The sequence below is a fragment of the Hyla sarda genome, chromosome 13 (assembly GCF_029499605.1).
Source record: "Hyla sarda isolate aHylSar1 chromosome 13, aHylSar1.hap1, whole genome shotgun sequence".
NCBI classification, from domain to species: Eukaryota; Metazoa; Chordata; class Amphibia; order Anura; family Hylidae; genus Hyla; species Hyla sarda.
The window spans coordinates 22,233,095-22,256,667 of NC_079201.1; the positions used below are offsets into that span (position 1 = coordinate 22,233,095).

The following is a 23,573-nucleotide window of genomic DNA, read 5'->3' on the forward strand; positions in this document are numbered from 1 at the left end:
AAAAAAATTACAACTATAGGGCAGTAAATAGTTCCTAAATTACAAAATTAGAAAAATATATTTTAGTTGAATAGAAAATCCTTTTTGATGAATGATAACAGAGGCCAGATCTCATACAGTGATCCCTCAACTTACAATGGCCTCAACATACAATAGTTTCAGCATACAATGGTCTTTTCTGGACCATTGTAAGTTGAAACCAGACTCAACATACGATGTCACAGACAGTCCAGATCTGTGAGACATGTCAATGGCTGGAAGATCCGACCAATCAGAATGGGCATTCACTGGTAAAACCCCTGAAGTGTATGCACTGACTGGTGTCTGGTAGCGCCCCCTACAGTACAGGGATGTACAACATGTTCTGTACTCTTTACCTGTATTACTGAAGTGCATGCACTGACTGGCTGTCTGGTAGCGCCCCCTACAGTACAGGGAGGTATTACATGTTCTGTACACTTTACCTGTACCAGGGTTACCTGCTCCTTTGGACACCAGGTGAGGGCGACTCCATGTTACTTTTTTAGGACACTGTGTAATGTACAGGACCCCGAAGAAGCTCCTGTCCTCTACATAGACCAGTGTTTCCCAAGCAGGGTGCCCCCAGCCTTTGCCTGTCTGGGCATGCTGGGAGTTGTAGTTTTGCCACAGCTGGAGGCTCCCTGCTTGGGAAACACTGACATAGACAGTGATTTACAGCTCCCAGCAGATCTTTCTTACTTTTATATGTAAGGATTTGCTTTATCTATATTAGTTATCTACTTATTTTTCTTTAATTCTCACTTTTTCCAAATTTTCGATGACATTTTGTTGCCTTTAGAACCAATTACCAGGTTTCCATAGAGTTCTGGTCTCAACATACAATGATTTCAACATACAATGGTCATCCCAGAACCAATTAATAGTGTAACTTGAGGGACCACTGTATTCTTTTCACCCTGGGAGTAGTATGTAAGTGTATCTAGGTTGGGATTGAGGTGGGGGAAAAAAAATTGCCACCCCTCTGTTCCCGAGATTTAGGGAACCAGCAGTCAGAACCCCAGCATTCTGAAACGTATCCTGTGTATAGGGGATAAGTGTTTAAAGGAGACATAGACAATTATCCCCTATCCACAGGATGGGGCATAAGTGATCATGGGGGATTCACGCAATCGCTGGGACTCCACACAATCTCCTGTACAGGGCCCTGGCTCTGCCGCGAAGGAGGCATGTCAGCCGCCCCCTGTATATATCTCTATGAGAGAGGTGGAGGTGCAGCATTCAGGCATCCCGCATCTCCTATAGAGCTGTATAGCTCAGTGAGGTCGACGACACGCGCATAAGCCATGCAGACCCACGGTAATGCCGGGAACCCGTAGCGGTCAGACCCCCCGTGATCAGACGCTTATCCCCTATCCTGCGGATAAGGGGATAAGTGTCTATGGCTGCAGTACTCCTTTAAAAGGGTATTCAAATTTAAAAGGAGTTTTCCAGTGCATTTTTATTGCTGACCTATCCTCAGGTTAGGCCATCAATGTCTGATTAATGGGCCCCTGACACACGTCGGCCTCACCGATCCCTTATTTGGCACAGCACCTGCAATACACAGTGAATAAAGTAATCATACATTTAGATGTTGAAGTGAATGGGAGCTGAGGTGAATTACCCCAGCATGGCCACTACACAATGGCCCTGATTTACTAAAATCCGAGTGTGCTTTCTGGAGTATTTTAGATTTCCCTCCTCTTTTTCTTGGAGCTGATTTACTAATGTGTCGCATGTGTCGGATCATTTTCTGTCCCATGGTTTTCTTGTGTCGCATGGAAAAATGTGTCGCACATACTCCGAAGTTAAAAGAAAAAAACCAAATCATGGGTATAGAATACAAATCATCAATAGCGTGTGCCAAACCAAACAAGATTTAATGGGAATTAAGCAACAAAATAGAACAAAAAAAATTTAATGGACTTAGACCATCTAATACAGGAATTAAAAAAAAAAAAAAAAATATATATATATATATATATATATATATATATATATATATATACACACACACACACACACACAATTAAAGGCATATTTTAAAGTTTCAAATGCATTGCATATTCTAAAAATCCTTTTGTAGAACTGTAAAACAATGAAGAAAAAAAGAAAAGAAAATAGTTTAAGCACTCCCCGCCACATTAAGCTGTTTTTTAAGCTGCCTTTGCCAAAATCACTCGCTTTCGGTAGTTTTTACACATCCTTTTGGCTGTCTGTTATTCTGTCAGCCAAACTCACGCTTTTTCAGGAGTAATTTTGGAAGTACTCCAAGTAATTTCTGCTTTTTGTCGGGAACACGCCCATTTTTTGGTTAACCACGCCCATTTTCTTGTAATAAAAAAACCACTCCGAGTGTTTTCAAAAGTTTAGGTTGTGCGGTGTAAAATTTGGGCGCAGAATTAGTCGCACGGATGGTGCGACAAAAATTTAGATGCATAAACTGAGAAAAAGTCTGTTGGTCTTTAGTAAATGAAGGCCAATGTACGACGTTGTCAGCTTCCAGCTCTGTTCACAGTGTATTCAGGTGCCATGGTTGTGGGAAAACAGCTTATAAGAAGGAGGGAGGTGTTAGTGTTGGACCCCCACTGATCAGACATTAATGGTCTATACTGTGGATGTCAGCTTTCAATAGATACTATAGACAAGCCATGAACAAGTATGGCGCTGTTTCTTGAAAACACCTAAAAAAAAAAGTTCATTGTGTAGGCAGCCAGGTAACATTCAATGGATTCTAGTAATCATGTAGTATTGAGCTTATCTCCCATTGGCTAAGCATGCATGATTTTTCCATTTTGCCGCTCTGTCTTTTGTTAAAGGAGATTTCCAATGCTGCAAAAAAAGTTTATGGTCAGCATAATAGGTCAGTCCCAGGTTGAACGGAAGGGGGGGACTGGTTAGGGAACAGTCATGCAGAAATTGGTGTAATGTGGATCTAGTTTTGCAGGTGTGTGAGATATTCATTTTTAGGGTCTTTGCCTCTTTAATTGAAATAAACCGTAGTAATGAACAGTATTTACAGAATCCCATTATGAGCCGCTCTCAGTATCTTTGGCTCGGAAGCACCTGTCTTGAGCTGAATCATCCAGGAATTTAGAAGTACTAATGAAGCGGCGGCGTATTCTGCCTTATCTACCTAATTGCAGAGAATTATTATCCAGATGATCTGGCAGCTGATCCCATGTGAGTGGGGCTGAGCGGAGAGATATCTGTGGGGACAAGTGCCAGAAAAGCAGAGTGGAAAGGGTGGCGGGTCATTGAGCGAGGAGACAAGAATGTCATATATCCACCGCTTTCCAGCACAAGCCCGTATCTTGCAGGGAAATTCTGTTTCGGAAGCTTGGGCTGAGATTAGTGCTGCTTATCAGGATGCCAGCTGTGCCAGTCCAGGACAGAGACAAAAGCCTATACTCAGCCCATTTCTTGAGTAAGACCCCATCACAGGGTGCAGGACATAATCCTGTGTCCTTTGTAAAAGATTTTTTGGAAACACAAAGGAGAGTAGTTTACTGGAGAACAACATTGCATGTAGTATACAAACTATGTACAAGATATCTCCAAGAAACATAACTGGATTACTTGTTGAAAGGGACCCTAAAACTCTTCTGGAAGAGCAGCTTATACTGAAGGTTTAAAGCTGGCCATATGCATTAGATTGCTGATTGAACCTATCAATTTCGGCTGGACCGGCGAACCCTCTAATCTGTATTGGGGTGTCCTGACTTGCAGATGTTGGGGGAATGAAGGATTGGGCTGTTGGATTCCAACATGCCCAATTCTTTTGTTTTCCGGGTACATAAAGCTTGGCATACATGCGTTAGACATGTCAGCTGAACCTGCCAGTTTTAGCAGGACTGGCTGACCATCTAATGTGTGTGGGGGGTCTCCTGACTCTACCCCTACAGATGGCATTGTGGTAGAGGAGGATGGATTGGGCATGAATCTCAACTGCCCCTATCTTTTAGTTCTTAGGAGATAAATCACCGCTAGGGTAGACTTCCAGCGGCCTACCCCCTCTCTTCATAGAAAAAACAGTCAGAATGACTGGGAAACAGTATGGAGTGACTGGGAATGATGGCTGTTAGCTCAATAGCCAAGTTAGATATGTAGCGGTCAGTGAAAATTTATGTTGGTCACTTATCTCTTGCTCTCCACCATCTGCATTGGCCAAAGAATGCCAGAAGTTGTTCATCTGTTTCCAAGTTGACTTTTTTTGACCATTGTTTCTTTTTTTTTCCTACACAGTGCTATCACCAAGGACAACACGCTAGTGATCCTGTCCAGTGTGGCCCCCGATACTGGACGATACTACGTGCAGGCCGTCAATGACAAGAATGGTGACAACAAGACCAGCCAACCAATCACGTTGACAGTGGAAAGTAAGTCCTGGTTTAGTCATGGGCCTTTGACTTGTAATATATTGTGATACCTATTTTTGCACAGTAGCGCATGGCAGTCTTCAACATTAAGTAACTAAGAAGCAAATATTTAAGATGCAATCGCTAACCCTAAAAACACAAAAAAGCTAAGTAAATGACTGAATGCTAGATACACGATTGGCAAATGAATCAGTTGAAAAAAACTACTGCTCATCCAGCAACTAAACCTTATAACACAGATGTCGGCATTCATGGTGCATGGAGAGCTAGGATCCAACCCTTCCAGGAGCTGAAATGGCTATGGCACTATGGATGGTGTCAGTGTATCAGCATGGGCATAGCTATAGGGGTGCACAGGCAGCAGTCAGACCTGACCCCCTGCCACGTAAAAACACAATGGCACAGGGTAGGTGAGGACAAGTGTTTGCATGGGGGACCAGAAGCTTAATTTCCACCTCTGTATGCAGGGCTTCTCCTCTCCACAGGCAGCAAAACATTATTGATTATTTCACCATTTGCTTCTTCAAGATAGGAGAAGTTGTAGGCTCTTCCGTCCTGGGATTTGCAGGGTATGGACGTGTGAAAAGTGGTATTTTTTGGGTCCATTGTTTCTATTGCAGCCTTGGTTGTAACAAAGTTACCAACCCTGGTCCATAAAGATGTATGTACTGGCATATAGTTTTCCTATGGGAGAATATCTTCATATTTTTTTGGCGCGGTTTCCCAACCAATGTGCCTCCAGCTGTTGCCAAACTACAACTCCCAACAGGCCCGGACAGCCTAAGGCTGTCCGGGCCTGCTGGGAATTGTAGTTTTGCAACAGGTGGAGGCACACTGGTTGGGAGGGAAACACTGCATTTAACCCATAGTGCAAACACGTTCCGTACTACACTCGTCTGAAATTGGACATACATGCTGGGAGTTGTAGTTTTGCCACAGCTGGAGGCACACTGGTTGGGAGGGAAACACTGCATTTAACCCATAGTGCAAAAACGTTCTGTACTACACTTGTCTGAAATTGGACATACATGCTGGGAGTTGTAGTTTTGCAACAACTGAAGGCACACTGGAGGTAAATACTATGGCTTTGCACCATATACTCCCAACACATTTACACTGCTCAAAAACCTAAAGGGAACACTAAGATAACACATCTTAGATCTGAACGAATGAACTAATCGAATGAAATACTTTCTAATTTACACAGTTGAATGTGCTGACAACAAAATCACACAAAAATTTTCAATGAAAATCAAATTTATCAACCCATGGAGGTCTGGATATGGAGTCACACTCAAAATCACAGGGGAAACCCGCACTACAGGCTGATCCAACTTTATGTAATGTCCTTAACACAAGTCACAATGAGGCTCAGTAGTGTGTGTGGCCTCCACGTGCCCAATCTGATTCAGGTCTGGAGAACGGGCGGCCAGTCCATAGCATCAATGCCTTCCTCTTGCAGGAACTGCTGACACACTCCAGCCACATGAGGTCTAGCATTGTCTTGCATTAGGAGGAACCCAGGGCCAACCGCACCAGCATATGGTCCCCCAAAGAAATGCCACCTCACACCATTACTGACCCTCTGCCAAACCGTTCATGCTGTAGGATGTTGCAGGCAGCAGAACATTCTCCATGGCGTCTCCAGACTCTGTCACATGTGCTCAGTGTGAACCTTCTTTCATCTGTGAAGAGCACAGGGCGCCAATGGCGAATTTGCCAATCTTGGTGTTCTCTGGCAAATGCCAAACGTCCTGCATGGTGTTGGGCTGTAAGCACAACCCCCACCTGTGGATGTCGGGCCCTCATACCCCCCTCATGGAGTCTGTTTCTGACCGTTTGAGTGGACACATGCACATTTGTGGACTGCTGGAGGTCATTTTGCAGGGCTCTGGCAGTGCTCCTCCTGCTCCTCCTTGCACACAGGCGGAGGTAGTGGTCCTGCTGCTGGGTTGTTGCCCTCCTACAGCCTCCTCCATGTCTCCTGATGTACTGACCTGTCTCCTGGTAGCGCCTCCATGCTCTGGACACTACACTGACAGACAAAGCAAACCTTCTTGCCACAGCTCGCATTGATGTGCTATCCTGGATGATCTGCACTACCTGAGCCACTTGTGTGGGTTGTAGACTCCGTCTCATGCTACCACTAGAGTGAAAGCACCGCCAGCATTCAAAAGTGACCAAAACATCAGCCAGGAAGCATAGGAACTGAGAAGTGGTCTGTGGTCACCACCTGCAGAACCACTCCTTTATTGGGGGTGTCTTGCTAATTGCCTATAATTTCCACCTGTTGTCTGTTCCATTTGCACAACAGCATGTGAAATTGATTGTCAATCAGTGTTCTTCCTGAGTGGACAGTGGGATTTCACAGAAGTGTCAGTGACTTGGAGTTACATTGTGTTGTTTAAGTGTTCCCTTTATTTTTTTGAGCAGTATATATATATATATATATATATATATATATATATATATATATATATATATGTGTTGGGATTTGTGTCAACTACTTTGTCACCTCCATGGAATTATTATAGTTTTCCCTCCAGTAAAGTTAGATATAAGGACACTTAATGAGTGATCAGGACATGGCGACACTAAGCTTACAGCTTCTAACATCAGCCTGGAAGTCGTCACTTGCAGCTAAACTTCCATTAAAGTTGGTGAATCTATTTTATTACTTGTGCCAGTTCCTTTTTTACTAACCAGTTAAAGAGATGAATTGAGGACTGAGGCTGAAGGTTCACGTTGTGCCCATATTCTCTGTAGGGATGGATGGTACAGTCCGCACTAATCTCCCCATCCTGGTACTGCAGACTCAGCAGGATACAAAGCACACGCCCGGGATTTACTGCAAATGAAACATGCCCGCTGTCCAGACAGGCGCTCGCCATACAGACCCTGTTGTCTCTTTTGCTGACAGTAGAGAAAAAAGCAGTGTTTTAAAGAGGCTCCAGAAACACATTGTAGTTGCGGTTTATGTCAGCTGTATGCAGGGCCCAGAGTAACGCATGGGTATCGGCTGGAGAGAATAATGGGTGAATTGATTTTAATTATTAATAAAGTTCAGATCTGGCTAATGGAATTGCCTATTGCATCCTAATGGATGGGGAATAGCTTCAGATTACAGCACAGCTCCACTTCCGTCACAACCAGAGCTGCATTCAGAATTCTGCTGGATTCCTATTATTACACTCACGTTACCTGCTGGCTCATTTGGGAAGATTTAGCAAAACCTGTGCAGAAAAAAAAAAAACGTTGCCCATAGCAACCAATCAGATCGCTTCTTAATTTTTTTAAAAAGGTCTCTGAAAAATAACAGCAGTGATCTGATTGGTTGCTATGGGCAACTGGTCAATTTTTCCTCTCCACAGGTTTTGATAAGTCTCCCCCATTAGAGAACAAGCAATGCAATGATAACATATAGAAGTAGTAGTGTTTGGGGCACAGTTCAGTACTTGCTAAATATTTCCCAGGATACTTGCTTAAGGAGTACTGTGGTGCCGTACAACGTATTTAACCACTGGGACTCCTCACAATCTCCTGCACGTTACTCCAGCTCCAGAGAGGATGGCATCAGCCCCCGCACGGAGCGCTGGCCAACGCACCCCCTTCATGTATCTCTATGGCCGAGCTGGAGATACAGCGTTTGGGGATCTCCGGCTCTCCCATAAAGATACATGGAGGGGACGTGTTGACCTCTGGGGGGCTGTTGCGATCCATTCCTGGGGAGAGCCGGGGTGCCCTGCACAAGACTGCTGGGGGTCCCAGCAGTCGGATCCCCAGTGATCAGACACTTATTCTCTATCCTTTGGATAGGGGATAAGTTGTACGACACCACAGTACTCCTTTAGGACATTCTGACAAGTCACTGCTGATGGATTCCAAGTGACAACCAGCACTATACAGAATGAAGCTCTGTACTACTGGCACTGCAGTCAGGGACCCGGCTAAAATAAACATATAAAGGCGTTCTGCTGCTAGCTCTGTCCTCTTCCTCTGCATTGTCTGGGCCCAAATGGTTCAGCAGTATATGGGTCCTGAAATTTCTGTCGGTGTACAACATACATCAACATATGACAATATTGTTAAGCTGCCATTCCTGACATTATTTAAAGGGGAACTCCGGAGGAAAAACATGTTTTCAAATAAACTATTGCCAGAAAGTTATACAGTTTTGTAAATTACTTTTATTTAAATATCTCAGGCCTTTCTAGTACTTATCAGCTGCTGTATGTACTATAGGAAGTTGTGTAGTTCTTTCCAGTCTGACCACAGTGCTCTCTGCTGACACCTCTGTCTGTGTCACGAACTGTGCAGAGCAAGAGCAAATCCCCATAGCAAAGAGGTGGCAGCAGAGAGCACTGTAGTCAGAGTGGAAAGAACTACATGACTTCCTGTGGAGCATACAGCAGCTGATAAGTACTGGAAGGAGTAAGATTTTTATCTAGAAGTAATTTACAGATCTGTATAACTTTCTGGCACCAATTGATTTGAAAACATATTTTTTTCTTCTGGAGTACCCCTTCAAGCTTATCCAGATATAACTCACTGGTAAAATGTTTTGTTTATTTAGATGTCGGTGGTCCTGCAGATCCTATTGCTCCCACTATCATCATCTCCCCTCAGAACACCAGTGTAGTGACTGGCACCTCTGAAGTCACTATGGAGTGTGTGGCCAATGCCAGGTGAGTTCAATGCTCGTGTAAAGGAGTCCTGAAAAGAACTGGTGCCCATAAGAACCATTCCTTGCTTTGATTTTGAAAGTACAGATTATATATATTATAAGCAACATTTACACTGCTTGGCAAAGGCAATACCTTGTTAAAGGGGTACTCCGTTGAAAAACTTTTTTTTTTAAATCAACTGGTGCCAGAAAGTTAAACAGATTTGTAAATTACTTCTATTAAAAAAATCTTAATCCTTGCTGTACTTATTAGCTGCTGAATACTACAGCGGAAATTCTTTTCTTTTTGAAACACAGAACTCTCTGCTGACATCATGAGCACAGTGCTCTCTGCTGACATCTCTGTCCATTTTAGGAACTGTCCAGAAGAGCATATGTTTGCTTATGGGGGATTTCCTTTTACTCTGGACAGTTCCTAAAATGGACAGAGATGTCAGCAGAGAGCACTGTGCTTGTGATGTCAGCAGAGAGCTCTGTGTTTCAAACGGAAAAGAATTTCCACTGTAGTATTCAGTTGCTAATAAGTACAGGAAGGATTAAGATTTTTTTTAATTGAAGTAATTTACAAATCTGTTTAACTTTCTGGCACCAGTTGATAAAAAAAAAAAAAAAAGAAAGTTTTCCACTGGAGTACCCCTTTAACCTCTCTATTTGTTAACTCTTTATGCTTCCTCTTATCAAGGCCTCTTATCAAGCTAAATATTGCGTGGAAGAAGGACGGGGTGCCCATCTCTAATGGAGTGAGCGAGTTTGGTCGCCGGCTGACTATCCTGAACCCCACACTGAGTGATGCTGGTTATTACTCTTGTGAAGCCACCTTACGTAGCAGCAGCGTCCCCGCCGTCACTGCTGGAGCATACCTGACTGTGCTTGGTAAGAACAATCAAGATAATGGGTAGGAGTGGGAGAGACAGATGCCTAAAGGTGGCCATACACATAAGACACATGGGATAAACACTTGTTTGGCCAACAGCTATTTCTCCTAATCCCCCCAATTCACATACAAGCTCAGCTAAATGGGGAGAAAGCCTCTGCAGGACACTTCTGGCATAGACTATTTCACTAAAAACAAAAGGATCAGGCAATTGAAATCTGGTATGCCTGATCCTTATTTCCCCTGAAATCTGCCATCCGGCAGGGTTGGCGAGAGGCTGCCAGACACAGATTTTCATCCAATCGCACTTTAACCAGGAAGTTTGTTAGCATTTTTTTAGACCAGTGGTCTTCAACCTGCGGACCTCCAGATGTTTCAAAACTACAACCCCCAGCATGCCCGGACAGCCAACGGCTGTCCGGGCATGCTGGGAGTTCTAGTTTTGAAACATCTGGAGGTCCGCAGGTTGAAGACCACTGGTTTAGACGATGGAGCTACAGTCAGATGTCAGCAGTAGAGATGAGCGAACTTACAGTAAATTTGATTCGTCACAAACTTCTCGGCTCGGCAGTTGATGACTTTTCCTGCATAAATTAGTTCAGCTTTCAGGTGCTCCGGTGGGCTGGAAAAGGTGGATACAGTCCTGGGAGAGAGTCTCTGACTGTATCCACCTTTTCCAGCCCACGGGAGCACCGGAAAGCTGAACTAATTTATGCAGGAAAAGTCATCAACTGCCAAGCCGAGAAGTTCGTAACGAATCGAATTTACTGTAAGTTCGCTCATCTCTAGTCAGCAGGTCCGGACTCTCATTACCCCACTAAGCGTAGGCATTGATGTTGCGTGCAGAGATATCGTGCTGCACGTTTCCTAAAGTTAGAGTCCTTGCATAACAGTGTCACCACCTGCTGTCTCCTCACAGCCCTATCACTTGGGTTACAAATGAGGACTACAATGTCTTATCCAATTATTGGTGTATGGACAGTCTACAGTAGTCAGTGACATATGGAGGTTTCTAATGGCGTCTAATTGATCCCAGCTCTGTAACTGAGACGTGTTCTCAATTAGTAAATCCCGACTGCCTACACATTAGAAAGATGAGGATTATTCAATAACAGAAGGGTAAAAAGGAGATTTTAACAGCGCTCTCTTTCTTTTATATGTGCTGGTAATTTGTTCTGTATATGGCAATACTTGGGTTAAATGCCCCCTTCTTCTCCTAGAACCCCCTCAGTTTGTAAAGGAGCCAGAGAGACACTTAACAGCCGAGATGGAAAAGGTGATTGACATCCCGTGCCAGGCTAAAGGTGAGTGTCACTAGGAGATCCAGACTAGAGATGAGCGAATTTACAGTAAATTTGATTCGTCACGAACTTCTCGGCTCGGCAGTTGATGAGTTTTCCTGCATAAATTAGTTCAGCTTTCAGGTGCTCCGGTGGGCTGGAAAAGGTGGATACAGTCCTAGGAGAATCTTTCCTAGGAATGTATCCACCTTTTCCAGCCCACCGGAGCACCTGAAGGCTGAACTAATTTACACAGGATAAGACATCAACTGCCGAGCCGAGAAGTTCGTGACGAAACGAATTTACTGTAAGTTCGCTCATCTCTAATCCAGACCAAACAGTGAAATACATGGATATCTATTTACACCAATGTTGGCAGGGCGTGATGTCATGAGGGGGTGGGGTTATGACATCACAAGCTCCTAGCGCTGGCTCCAGCGTTTGGAACAGTTTGTTCCAAACGCTGAGCAGCGGAGTACCCCTTTAAATACTTGCTGCCTGGTACCCCCCAATAATTTAAAGCTGGGAGTCTGAGCAATACGACCCCATCTGATCAGCTAAACTTCAAGAGACCCTTTTAACAAAATGGAAGTAGAGGTGAAGCAGGAAAAAAAAACCTTGAAGTCAGCGCTGCTGGCTCTTGTAGGAAGGATGAGTCAGATGCCGGAGATAGTAAAAAGGTCCTCAGCAGGACATTTTATTAAAGTATTGATTACGCGTTTCGGGAGGATCCCTCCCTTCCTCAGATCAGGGTCTGAGGAAGGGAGGGAACCTCCCGAAACACGTAATCAATTCTTTAATAAAATGTCCTGCTTAGGACCTTTTTACTACCTCCGGCATCCGCCTCATCCTTCCTACAAGAGCCAGCAGCGCCGACTTCAAGGGTTTTTTCCTGTTTCACCTCAACTTCCTAACTCCAGGACGACATTGTCTTCTCCTGTAACCCTTTGGCTCAGTAGCGGCTCGCATCATCAGTACCCCAATTTTATCGTGGGTTACATGCGCACTTATTTCCATCACAAGGTGAGCGGCCATCTAATTCCTCCGCGGGGTTGCCCCCCACTCACCATCCACTCTGCCTTAGGGTAATACACGAGGTGCCGTCCGTCTGTCTCTTTTCTCTCTTTTTTCCACAGTTTTAACAAAATGGGATTTTTTGAAGCCGCTAGAATATAAACACGATAATAAATAAATAGTTGGTATATAACATATGCAGAGTGTCTCTACAACTTCGGCTCCTGAGGCAGTGGTCTTGGTGAGTGGTTCAGACCTAGGATTTCAAGTCCATTACCATATGTCCTCAGTGATCTGCGCTCAGTGCTGAAGTTGTGGCACTGGTAATGTATGCTCGCTTGTCAGTAATAATCTATTCCACTGCAATTAGGCCTGTGCTGTATATATAATTACTACCAGAAAAGGGCACTGCAGCCCCGGAGCTTGTGCAAAAATAAATGACTATAACATTGAAGGGATCTGGAGATGATTTAATATGCTCTGTTATGTTAAGTACCCAGGAGACGCTACTTCTAAGATAGTCTGTGGATTTTTACTGTCCTTTGGCTTCCCCCCCCCCCCGTCTCGCTGACTTTCTACTTCTTGCAGTTTTTTAATTACTCTTCACTCAGTCAATTGTCTTCCTTTAGCTTTTTTATGACTCTTTGATTACTTCTTGCGCACCGCAGGTGTACCCCAGCCGTCTATTTCCTGGTACAAGGATGCCGCGCTGATTGACGGACGGCGGGACACCAGGTTTCGTATTGTAAGCGCTGGAAGCTTGCGGATCAGCGGACTGATGCCTGAGGACACAGGAATGTTCCAGTGCTTTGCCCGAAACAGTGCAGGGGAGGTACAGACCTCTACCTACCTGGCTGTGACTAGTAAGTACTCACATTATAAAAAAAAAATATACCGTATATATATATATATATTAATATATCTTGTCCTGCTTGGGCTAGACTGGGGGAAGACCAAAGGCAGTGTAATGATACTTTAACTAAGAACTCCATGTAGCATACTTGCCTACCAGATATATAATTTAAGCCATAGGTAGTGTGCACATTTAAAATGGGATTTTATGCCTGCAGTTAACAAAGTAGGTGCAGTATGTTTGGAAACTCCCACCTCTACCCTTTTAGAAATCCTGTGTTGCCCCAGATGCCCAGACTTGTTTGTAGAACTATGCAAACATTGTGCAAGGTTTTCACCAGATAATATTAAAAGTATTGCTCGCAGAGGTCTCTGTTCCTTTTCTTACAGGCTTCCAGGAACCAATTTACATTTTGTAATTATAACTTATATAATTCTGACTTTTGTCTGTGTTATGCAGGTATTGCTCCCAACATCACAAAGGGTCCCCTTGACAGTACAGTGATCGATGGCACCTCTCTGGTACTGCAGTGTGAGACCTCTGGAGCTCCCCGACCTGCTATCACCTGGCAGAAAGGTAACAGTTTAAAGACTTCCTTAAGTTATATTGCACTACAGATGTCCTTTATCTCCTATCAGAGATAAGTTATAGATCGCTGGGCCCCCTGCGATCTCCTGGACGGGGCCATGGCAGTATGCTGGAAAAGGGGCATTCCGTCCCCACATGATGCGGCGGCGGCTGACATACCCAGTCCATGTACCCCATAGAGACGACACTACTTCCTGCAGACTGCCGCATCCCCATCCAGGAGATCGCAGGGTGGCCCAGCGCTCGGACCCCCCACGATCTATAACTTATCCCCTATCCTTCGGATTGGGGATAAGTTATGTTGCACTACAGATCTCCTTTAAGTTTACCTGTACTTTCAAATGCATTTTAATAACCTGCATTGTTTTCTTATATTAAAGAACATCTGCAGCCTAAATACACTTATCCCCTATCCACAGGATAGGGGATAAATGTGTGATCGCGGGGGGGCCCAACCACTGGGATCCCTTGCGATCTCCTGCACGGGGCCACAGCTCTCCCGTGCAGTAATTGTGCCTACACGCCTCCTCCATGTAGTTCTTTGGGAAAGGCGGGGATGCAGCGTTCGTGCCTCCCTGCCTCTCCCATAGAGCTGTATGTGGAGGGGGCGTACCGTCTACCCCGGTGAGGTCGACACTACGCGCATTAGCGGCAGCACAGCGCGGCAATGCCGGGGCCCTGTTCAGGAGATCACGGGGGTCACATCGGTCGGACCTCCACGATCAAACACTTATCCCCTATCCTGGGGATAGGGGATGAGTGTATTTAGGCTGCAGATGACCTTTAACCCTTCAGGGTGGTGACAATATGATTTAACCCACCAAATAACAAAATACCCTAGGGCATTATAACCTCAAAAACCTATATCCATTAAGACTTTTATTCTTGATATTAAAACAGAAAACAAGGATGTGGATAATAATGAAAATAACAATCAGAGTGATAGCAAAATATATGAGGGGTTTCCAGGATTATAATCCTAAGAGGTGTGCAAATATGCAAAAGAGCACTTCTGTGCAAATATCCAGGAGCAACTAATGCTTCCTAGTACTGTTAATGTATTGCTTGTCAGTGCTGATGTTTAATGTATGCTGTATTGGACTTATAAAAGCCTCACCAGAAACCAATATTGCAACACCCCACAAGAAGCTAGTGTATCTGCAGAATACACCGCTACAACCTCCGAAAGGGCAGAAGGGATGCAGTGTAACCCTTTGGGAACCCTTTCATGTTGCTGGGACTTATGGTGCTTTTTACCCACTTGAATAATACTGACTTGAGATTATAGACTGTAGATTCTCCACGCCGGCTAGGGTTCTGACAAGGTCCAAGTACTTTCTCTGCCAGGGCTTGACGTTCCACTGTACGGGGTATCACTTGCAGAATGACTGGGTAGAATAGAGAAGAGATTTGTTCTTTGACTTCCCTCAGGATTTCTTCACACACCACTTCACTTCTTTACCACACTGTACTCAGCTTTAGCACTCAGGCTAGACTGGGGCAACACCTCCCCCACTACACTATATACCTGACAATTTAGGGGTTCCCATTGGGCAGGCAGGGTCACATGGTTTACACTGCTCCTTTTATTCTTTACCCATAAATAACATATTATACAGTACATATGGGAAATATAATAAAGTGCTTGAACATTTCAAATACAACAGACAATCCCTTAGTGGGCCCAACATATGTGCAGCAGGCATGCCGAGTAGATCCTCAGCCCACAGAGCAACAGCCGTTGGTGTTGGGACACCACACATTTCTCTACTAAGTGTAGCTTTCTCAATAAAGAATAACAAGCAGACACAGTCTGCTAGTGATTCTTCCTTGAGAAAGCTACATGTAGTAGCTATACCTAACAGCTCCCTGCTGTTATTGAGCCTCCGCCCCTCCCACAGGGGCACAGTTGTTTCTCATTATATCCGTTTTAGGATGTGCTGTTTGCCACCAGTAATTGCACCTGCACTTCCTTGCCCTTACTTCTCTGGCCAATCGTATGAGAGCATCTACTTTGTTCTGCTATGCCATGACTTAGTGCTATAGAAAGTGCACTGGACTGAACAGGCTAGCTGTACTAATGCTAGTACTAGTAGTAGTGGCATGTGGGGGGCAGGTTATTGATGCACAGTGCTTTTGGGCATAAAAAAAAAGAAAAACTGCAGCAGGATCACAGCAATAAAGTGTTACAGAACAAAAAAAGCCCTGATCTAAGAGGGTGAAAATAATGAGGAGAGAGGATTACATTTAGGAGGCAGCACTGTGTACAAACATTAATATTTATACAACGAAATAGGAGAAGCCTTAATTTTTAGTGTGGACCCTTTGGAGGAGTCATACAGGTTAAGGTTGTATGTACACAGTCGAGGCTCTCTAGGAAGGAGAAATACCACACAGAATACACTGCAGTCTATTGGGACCAGCAATGTCCGCACGGTCCTAGCGCCAACTGATTTAGTCAGCGCAGGGCACCCTTGGAATCTCCAGCCAGAGATTCAACAGACTGAACCCGACCTAATAATTCCCCAGCCTGTGCCATGGGGGATATTTTAGAGAACTCAGACAGTTGCCCATATTATAATAATAACCTGTTAAAACCCATGCAACTTAAACATGGGCAAGGTTCATTGATGCCAGTTCCACAGCATATACAGTACATGGCATCCAAAGGCAACAAACTTCTAGCCAGATGATACAATATAGAGCCTTGTACCAAACTAAAGCACAAAACTGAAGTTCCAAACAACTCTTTAAAAGAAGTTCTGCTACCAACTTTCTTTCTGTGTCAGATTATTTGCTATCTGCCAGTACATGCTGCGTTATATAATAGCAGTTACATTACTGTATAGCAGAAAGTGAAGATTCTTATGCGTGGGCACAGACGAGTTTGTTGCTTTGTCTTTGATGCCAAAAAAACGTCTTTCTGCTAAAGCTTTTAGGGGCTGCAAACAATCTGTCCGTCAACAGGCTGCAAGCCCAATAAAGAGTTCCTCATCTCGGAGATCTGTCTGAAAGTAGAGTCTTCGTGAATAATTTGTCCATCTCCCGGCTCTGTACACTAGGACATGTAAAGCCTCCTCATAGCCCCTATCTGACTAGAGCTACATGTGAAGTCGGCTGGTACAGGGATATTTGCAGGCTCCCTCCTTGGTATACAATGATCTGTAGAGTTCCTGGGCTCTAGTCTGTGTGTGTTGCTTATACAGAGAGCTTTCTCATCTCTCGCCTGTGTATGAATGATAAGCTGATCCTCCGCTCCAAGCCCGTGTATAAATCATATGCAGAGTCTCTCATCTCTAGACAACAGCAGTGCCAGTCCTCTGTTCCTCGAATAAAACTGGCACAAGACAGGTTAATAAAGCATAACTGCCTTATAATATATGACAAAGCTATAGTCTTCAGTACACAGTTTGTGTTTAGCCCGATATATACCCAATCACAACCTTCAGCCAACAATCAAGCAGACCCTAATAGTCTGACCGCTTTTATGTATGAGAGCAGGCGGCAGCCAGGCCTTTAAAGATGTGCACGCTAATGGGAAAAAACCAGACGAAGGGTTAAACCTGCCTATATGTGTGTGTACCGGTTTATGACCTAGAGGTGTTTCTTTAATGGAAGCCATAGAAACTAGAGTATCTTTAGAGCTTTCAATTTAGCAGAGAATTTAACCCTTCAGTGCTTGCATTAAGAAAACCCACAGGGAGGCAGAGGCAGCTGGAGCGCGCAGATCTCCACCTATACCCTTACTATTCTGGTTATTGAGCGAAGGACTGAAGAATTACTCTTAGAAGCTTTTTATGAGAAATATATAAAGATGAACTCAAAATCTGAAGGATCCTAGGTTTAAAAAGTATAGACGCTAAAGAGGCAAACCCTGCGGCTGCAAAGAGATCCATTCAGAGAGGTGTCTAGACTGAGGTTTCAATGGCATCCCCATCCTATAATGAATTATACATGTGCCAAATTTACCTTTTCTTACTGGCTTCAAAGTACCTAAAAATAACCAACAGACACCCCCACTAACATTGTGCTTGCCACGCAGATGACCCGTAAAAGTCCCAGCTGTACGCTTGCCTTAGGCATAGACTGTTGTAAATGCGTAGGAGTCATGCCTGGCCGACCAAAGACCCGGCACACTTGGGAATACATAAAAAATGAATACCAAAATGGTCTCAGCAGGCGTGTGGTGGAAGATAGAAAATTGTAATGGCTCCCCCTCTTATAAAGGGGGTTTGAGCCAGAAGCCCATAGGTCAAGCTGCAGGTCACCTGGTTAGTTGGTGCTCTCTGGGTAACAAACACATCAGGTGAACACATTATCATGTGACTAACTCAAAGGTCCTTAAAGATCCTTTATACATAACACTATGCATAATATATATTACTATGGGGGAGACGCTGCAGGAGGGCCCCTAGGACACAGAGGGACTCAACCTGACAGGGCCTAAGTACTGTACGGGAATATATGTCATACTGGGACATCACATATTGTCTAGATTTTTATTTATTTTATTTAGTTCTGTGCCAAGCAGAGAATAATCACATCTGTCACATTCTTTTGATCTCATTTACACGTTCACGCTGGTGCGATCATTGCTATTAAAGCAAAAAAATTACATAATATCATAGTGTAAATGGAGACCATGGGATTCCCATATACCTTCAACTGAATGCTTTATCATCTGACAGCGCTGCATTCCTACCCCACAATACATATGAATGCCGAGCCTGGTCGAGTATGCATTAGGCATAGTTTGAGCCTGTTACTCTGCAGTGTTAATCCATAGGAAGGCAAAAAAAAAAAAAAAAAAAAACATCAGTCAAAGCCAGTTTTCCTTTTTTGGGGGAAAAAATCCTTCCTTACTTCAAAGGTGACAGAATCAGAATAAGTCCCTGGATGAATGACCTTTTTCCTTAACCACCTACTCTCCAGAAATGCATCCAGGCCCCTTTTGGACTTACTCATTGGGGGGCATTTATCATTGGCTTTACACCACTTCAAAGTTGTAAATGTCCCTGCAAATTTTGCACAATTGCATTTTTTGCGCAATTTTATTTGCGCAATTTTTGGTAGAACACTTGTTGTCTACTGTTTGGTTCACCGTAACCCTCTTTATGCAGTGGAGCTGTATTTATTATTTGTGCAAAATTAAATTTAGAAGTGTTTTTCTTTTGCGCAAAGCCTACTTCTTTTGTGCAAACCTACACCACCTAATAGAACACGTACAAAAGTGTCAGATGCCAGAGCAGAAAGCTTAAAGGGGTTATCCAGGAAAAAATTGTTTTATATATCAACTGGCTCCAGAAAGTTAAACAGATTTGTAAATTACTTCTTAATCCTTTCAGTACTTATGAGCTTCTGAAGTTGAATTGTTCTTTTCTGTCTAAGTGCTCTCTGATGACACGTGTCTCGGGAGCTGTCCAGAGTAGAAGCAAATCCCCATAGGAACTGCACAGAGTAGAAGAGGTTTGCAATGGGAATTTGCTTCTACGCTGCACAGCTCCCAAGACACGTGTCATCAGAGAGCACTTAAACAGAAAAGAACAACTCAACTTCAGCAGCTGATAATTATTGGAAGGATTAAGATTTTTTACTAGAAGTAATTTACAAATCTTTTAGAAGGGACAGGGTTTCAGTCCTCAGCACACTCCTATATAAAAATAGTATTAGACGGATGTTTATTGTCTCAGAGAAAAGGAAAAGAGTATAGTTATACATTAAACAACAATTCTTTATTAAAAAAATGTTTAAGATTAAATAGAATAGGTATTTTCATGCACTTGCGTCTAGACCAGTGTTTCCCAACCAGCACATTGCTCTCTGCTGACATCTCTGTCCATTTTAGGAACTGTCCAGAGCAGCATATGTTTGCTATGGGGATTTTCTCCTACTCTGGACAGTTCTTAAAATGGACAGATATGTCAGCAAAGAGCACTGTGTTCGTGATGTCAGCAGAGAGCTCTGTGTTCCAAAAAGAAAAGAATTTCCTCTGTAGTATTCAGCAGCTAATAAGTACTGGAAGGATTAAGATTTTTTAATAGAAGTAATTTACAAATCTGTTTAACTTTCTGGCACCAGTTGATTAAAAAAAAGAAAACGTTTTCCACCGGAGTACCCCTTTAAAGATCTCTGTACTGTCCCCTGTAGTTATTTGGTTGCCCCTTAGCCCTTTTCTAAAACCTGAACCTGTGATGTTCCATGGGAGGGGTAAATAGAAATCTCCTTGATAAAGGACTCTTTCTCCTTCTCTGTAGGTGACAAGATCTTGGCCAGCGGGTCGGTCCAGCTGCCACGTTTCACCCTTCTCGAATCTGGAAGTCTACTTGTAAGCCCTGCACATATATCCGACATGGGCACATACACCTGCACCGCTACCAACTCTCGTGGAGCAGACGAGGCCTCGGCTGATGTCATTGTCTGGGGTAAGAGATGCTCCCTGCCTGTATCACCCTATCTATCTGCTGAGGTGCTGCCGCTTCTTCCCCTAACACATATTGGTTTTTTTACTGTTTGTCTCTGTTTTAGCAGCCGTAGGAGTTGATGTTGTTTATTATAGTCATTAGGGATAAAAGGTTTTTCATGCAGCTTAGTTCAGTTCCCGTTATGTTCTCCAGCTCTCTCAATATTTCAATTCCGCTTGGAGGTCACTCTATGAAGCGTTGAAAATGACACTTGGCTACACAATTGCTGGATATATTTTATTGCCAGAAATACCTTTCTTAATGTTGAAGGCTTTCAAATTCAAGAGAGCCCAGGGTTTAATAATGCAACAAAGTCGGCTGCTCTGGATGTAGCAGAGCTGAACACGTCATTCAAAGGGCCATTGGCATAAAGCTATCAATGACTAGCGTTATGATAAGAGTTCGTTATAAACGATAAACTTTACCATGTACTTGGGTGATCATTTAGGCATGAAATGTCAATTACACCAATGATACATTACACTATCAGAAAACTCTGCAACAAAGCCTGGAAGTGGTAGGCTGGGTTCACACTGCAGCATTTCTGCCGGAGATCGAGCCGGCGGCGCTAGGACAGAGCAGACTGCATTGCATTTCTGGGTGGATCTTTTGGGAGATCCCAGAAATGCATTGCCATATATGGAGACGGCAATGTAGTCCGCGCGGTCCTAGTAGTTTCTGCTCGATCTCCGGCAGAAATTCTGCCCAGAAATTCCACAGTGTGAATGTAGCCCTACAGGGTACACTCTATCCAAGGTTGTAGAACAAGATCCCTTAGGTTGTTTCCTTCCCTGAAATGTCCATGTTAGGCTGCATGCACACCACGTTTTTACAGTACAGCTCCCGTATCAGGTTTTTGATGAAAAAGGGATTCCTCAAAACCGGACTAAACTGTATCAATACGTGTCTACAAATTTTAACCCCTATATGGTTGTAAGCCGTAAACGGTTTGAAAAATGACGTCCGGTTGCATCCGTTTTTTAAGAAAAAAACGTATATGTTTTTAACTTTTCCCTCCATTATGAATAAAGTTTCACTTGTTTGATTGAAATTCCAAGAAAAAAAACTGTGCAAAGTCAGAAACCGTATGGTGCAAACCAGATGGAACCGTACGCACATACGGCTCTGTATGGTTCCCATTGACTCCCATGTTTAAAAAACGTATACGGTTTAATACAGTTTTTCACCCGGACCAAAAAATCTGGTAGACTATGGTTTTGGGTACGGGTAAAAAAACGGACAAAACCGTATGAGATGCAAAACGGACTAAACCGGATGATGTGTTTGACTTACGGTTTTCTATACTGTTCTGTACGGTTTTTATCTTGAAACTATATATGGGAACTGTATAACAAAAACGTGGTGTGCATGCAGCCTTATAAATGACGGATTTCTTTTGCCCCTGGATAACCTATCCTTAGTCCTGTTTCGTTGGTTAGACATTGACTTAGGTAGCTACCTAAAGATGGCACCAGAGAGTGGTTTTATTTTTTCTGGAGTAAAATCACTTTGCATGCTTTTCTCCCATAGAGGATTTCCTGTAACTGTATGGCTCCATGTGGACAGTAAACATGCCCTGATCTCGGAGTTTACAGAGCCTATTACAGGGCTGCATGAACAAGCTCTTGATTGTTGGTACAGCCCTTTGCTGCTGTTATGTGTCGGCCCGACATTCTGGGTTACACAGGGAGAAATGTGGGCAGAGAGCAAAATTTTTTTGACAGGTCAGAAGTAAACAATTAGCTGACGAATCAGCTGATCTCTGGCCCTTATACTCAGGCCAGTAATCAACCCTTGCAATAGGTTTCTAAGTCTCGATACACCAATATTACTCCGCTGCTCAGCGTTTGGAACAAAGCGTGTGATGTCATAGCCCCTCCCCCTTATGACTTTATGCCCCCGTCCCCTCAATGCAAGTCTATGGGAGGGGGCGTCATGCCCCCTCCCATAGACTTGCATTGAGGGGGCGGGGCATGATGTCATGAGGGGCCGGGATTATGATTTCACAAGCTATTGGCGCCGGCTCCAGCATTCGTAACAGTTTGTTCCAAAAGCTGAGCAGAGGAGTACCCCTTTAAAGGTGTAGTCCTGGGAACTGAACTTATCAGACACTTATCCCCTATCCAGTACAGGAGATCACGGGGGTCCCAGTGATCGGACCCCCCGTGATCAGATACTTATCCACTATCCTGTGTCTAATAAGTTTAGTTCCCTGGACTATTCCTTCAACTGGGTAACAGGATAAGGATACTAACTAAAAGGGCTTATCTTATTATGGATGTCTTGTAGAAGGAGTCAGCTCTGCCGGACTCGGACAGTCTATATGTTACATAATCTAGAGGGGCCCATGACTTTCAGATTGAATGGATTATTATGAGATAACCCATAATGGCTAGGTGGTTATTATCATTGTTCCCATCCATTGCTGGGGTCCTGGGTTCCAATCCACCTAAGGGCACTATCTGCTTGTAGGGTCTACATTTCCTATGTTCAGCGGGTTTCCTCTCAATATTGGTAAGAATTAGAAATTTAGATGGTATAGGGTGATGACCATCTCTGTACAGCGCTGTGAAATATATTGGTGCTATGTAAGTGAATCAAATATATAAAATATAGAAGTGCTGCAATCTCTCCTCAGATACAGAATTAGATATTAATGTATAAAGCCATAAATAATGTAGGACCTCAAGGTAACGTGCACTTGAGATAATGCAGCAGGTAGAAGACCACAGACATACCACTAGCTGCTTTCACAATGAGAACATCAGCTCTGCTACATTGACACGCCGTGCCCTGGCTTTGGAAGATGCAATCTTTAAAGGGAAAAATACCATAATCTAGTAAACTATAGAAATGTACAAAATGTAAAAAAAAAGAAAATGGTAAAGCCATGGTTACTGATTTATATAATGCTATTTCTATAGCAGCAACATACTCCATAGCACTGTACACAGACTTTAGTCACCGAACAGTCCATATCCCCAAGTAAAGCCACAATCTGCTTACGCACATGCTAAGGCCAATGTTCTAGTGAACTAGTTACACTATCTGAAATAGTTTTCTATGGCTATTTATCCCTAAAAATATTCCATAATGTATTTGGTTCAATATTCTGCCAGAGAAGATCCCATGTAGTAAAACAATATGAAGGTCTCTAGAGTCTGCTCCCAATGCGGCAGACTGACTCTGTAGTCATAAAGTATTAAGGCGGTAATTTCACATTGGTCATTATGACAGTAAAAAGATAAACACTATATAGAATTATCTTATACAATAGAAGCAGGAGGCACTCACCACTGGGGTTTTGTGGAATTTTTCAGTGCTTTATTGTGAACGTGCAGGAGCAGAAAGGACAAGTGTGGACGCGCCCACTCCTGCACGTTCACAATAAAGCAACAAAAAATTCCACGAAACCCCGG

General features: G+C 43.5%; 1 protein-coding gene across 12 annotated transcripts in view; it reads left to right on the forward strand.

Annotated features, from left to right (window-relative positions):
- The window catches only part of SDK2 (sidekick cell adhesion molecule 2), a 727,771-nt gene that overhangs the window by 613,419 nt on the left and 90,779 nt on the right, over positions 1-23,573 (forward strand). For all 12 annotated transcript variants that reach the window (XM_056550647.1, XM_056550649.1, XM_056550648.1 and 9 more), the window contains 7 exons: positions 4,267-4,400; positions 8,974-9,085; positions 9,767-9,957; positions 11,179-11,262; positions 12,921-13,115; positions 13,565-13,681; positions 19,948-20,115. In XM_056550647.1, coding sequence (XP_056406622.1) covers positions 4,267-4,400; positions 8,974-9,085; positions 9,767-9,957; positions 11,179-11,262; positions 12,921-13,115; positions 13,565-13,681; positions 19,948-20,115 — 1,001 coding nt within the window. The remainder of the gene's footprint in view (positions 1-4,266; positions 4,401-8,973; positions 9,086-9,766; positions 9,958-11,178; positions 11,263-12,920; positions 13,116-13,564; positions 13,682-19,947; positions 20,116-23,573) is intronic.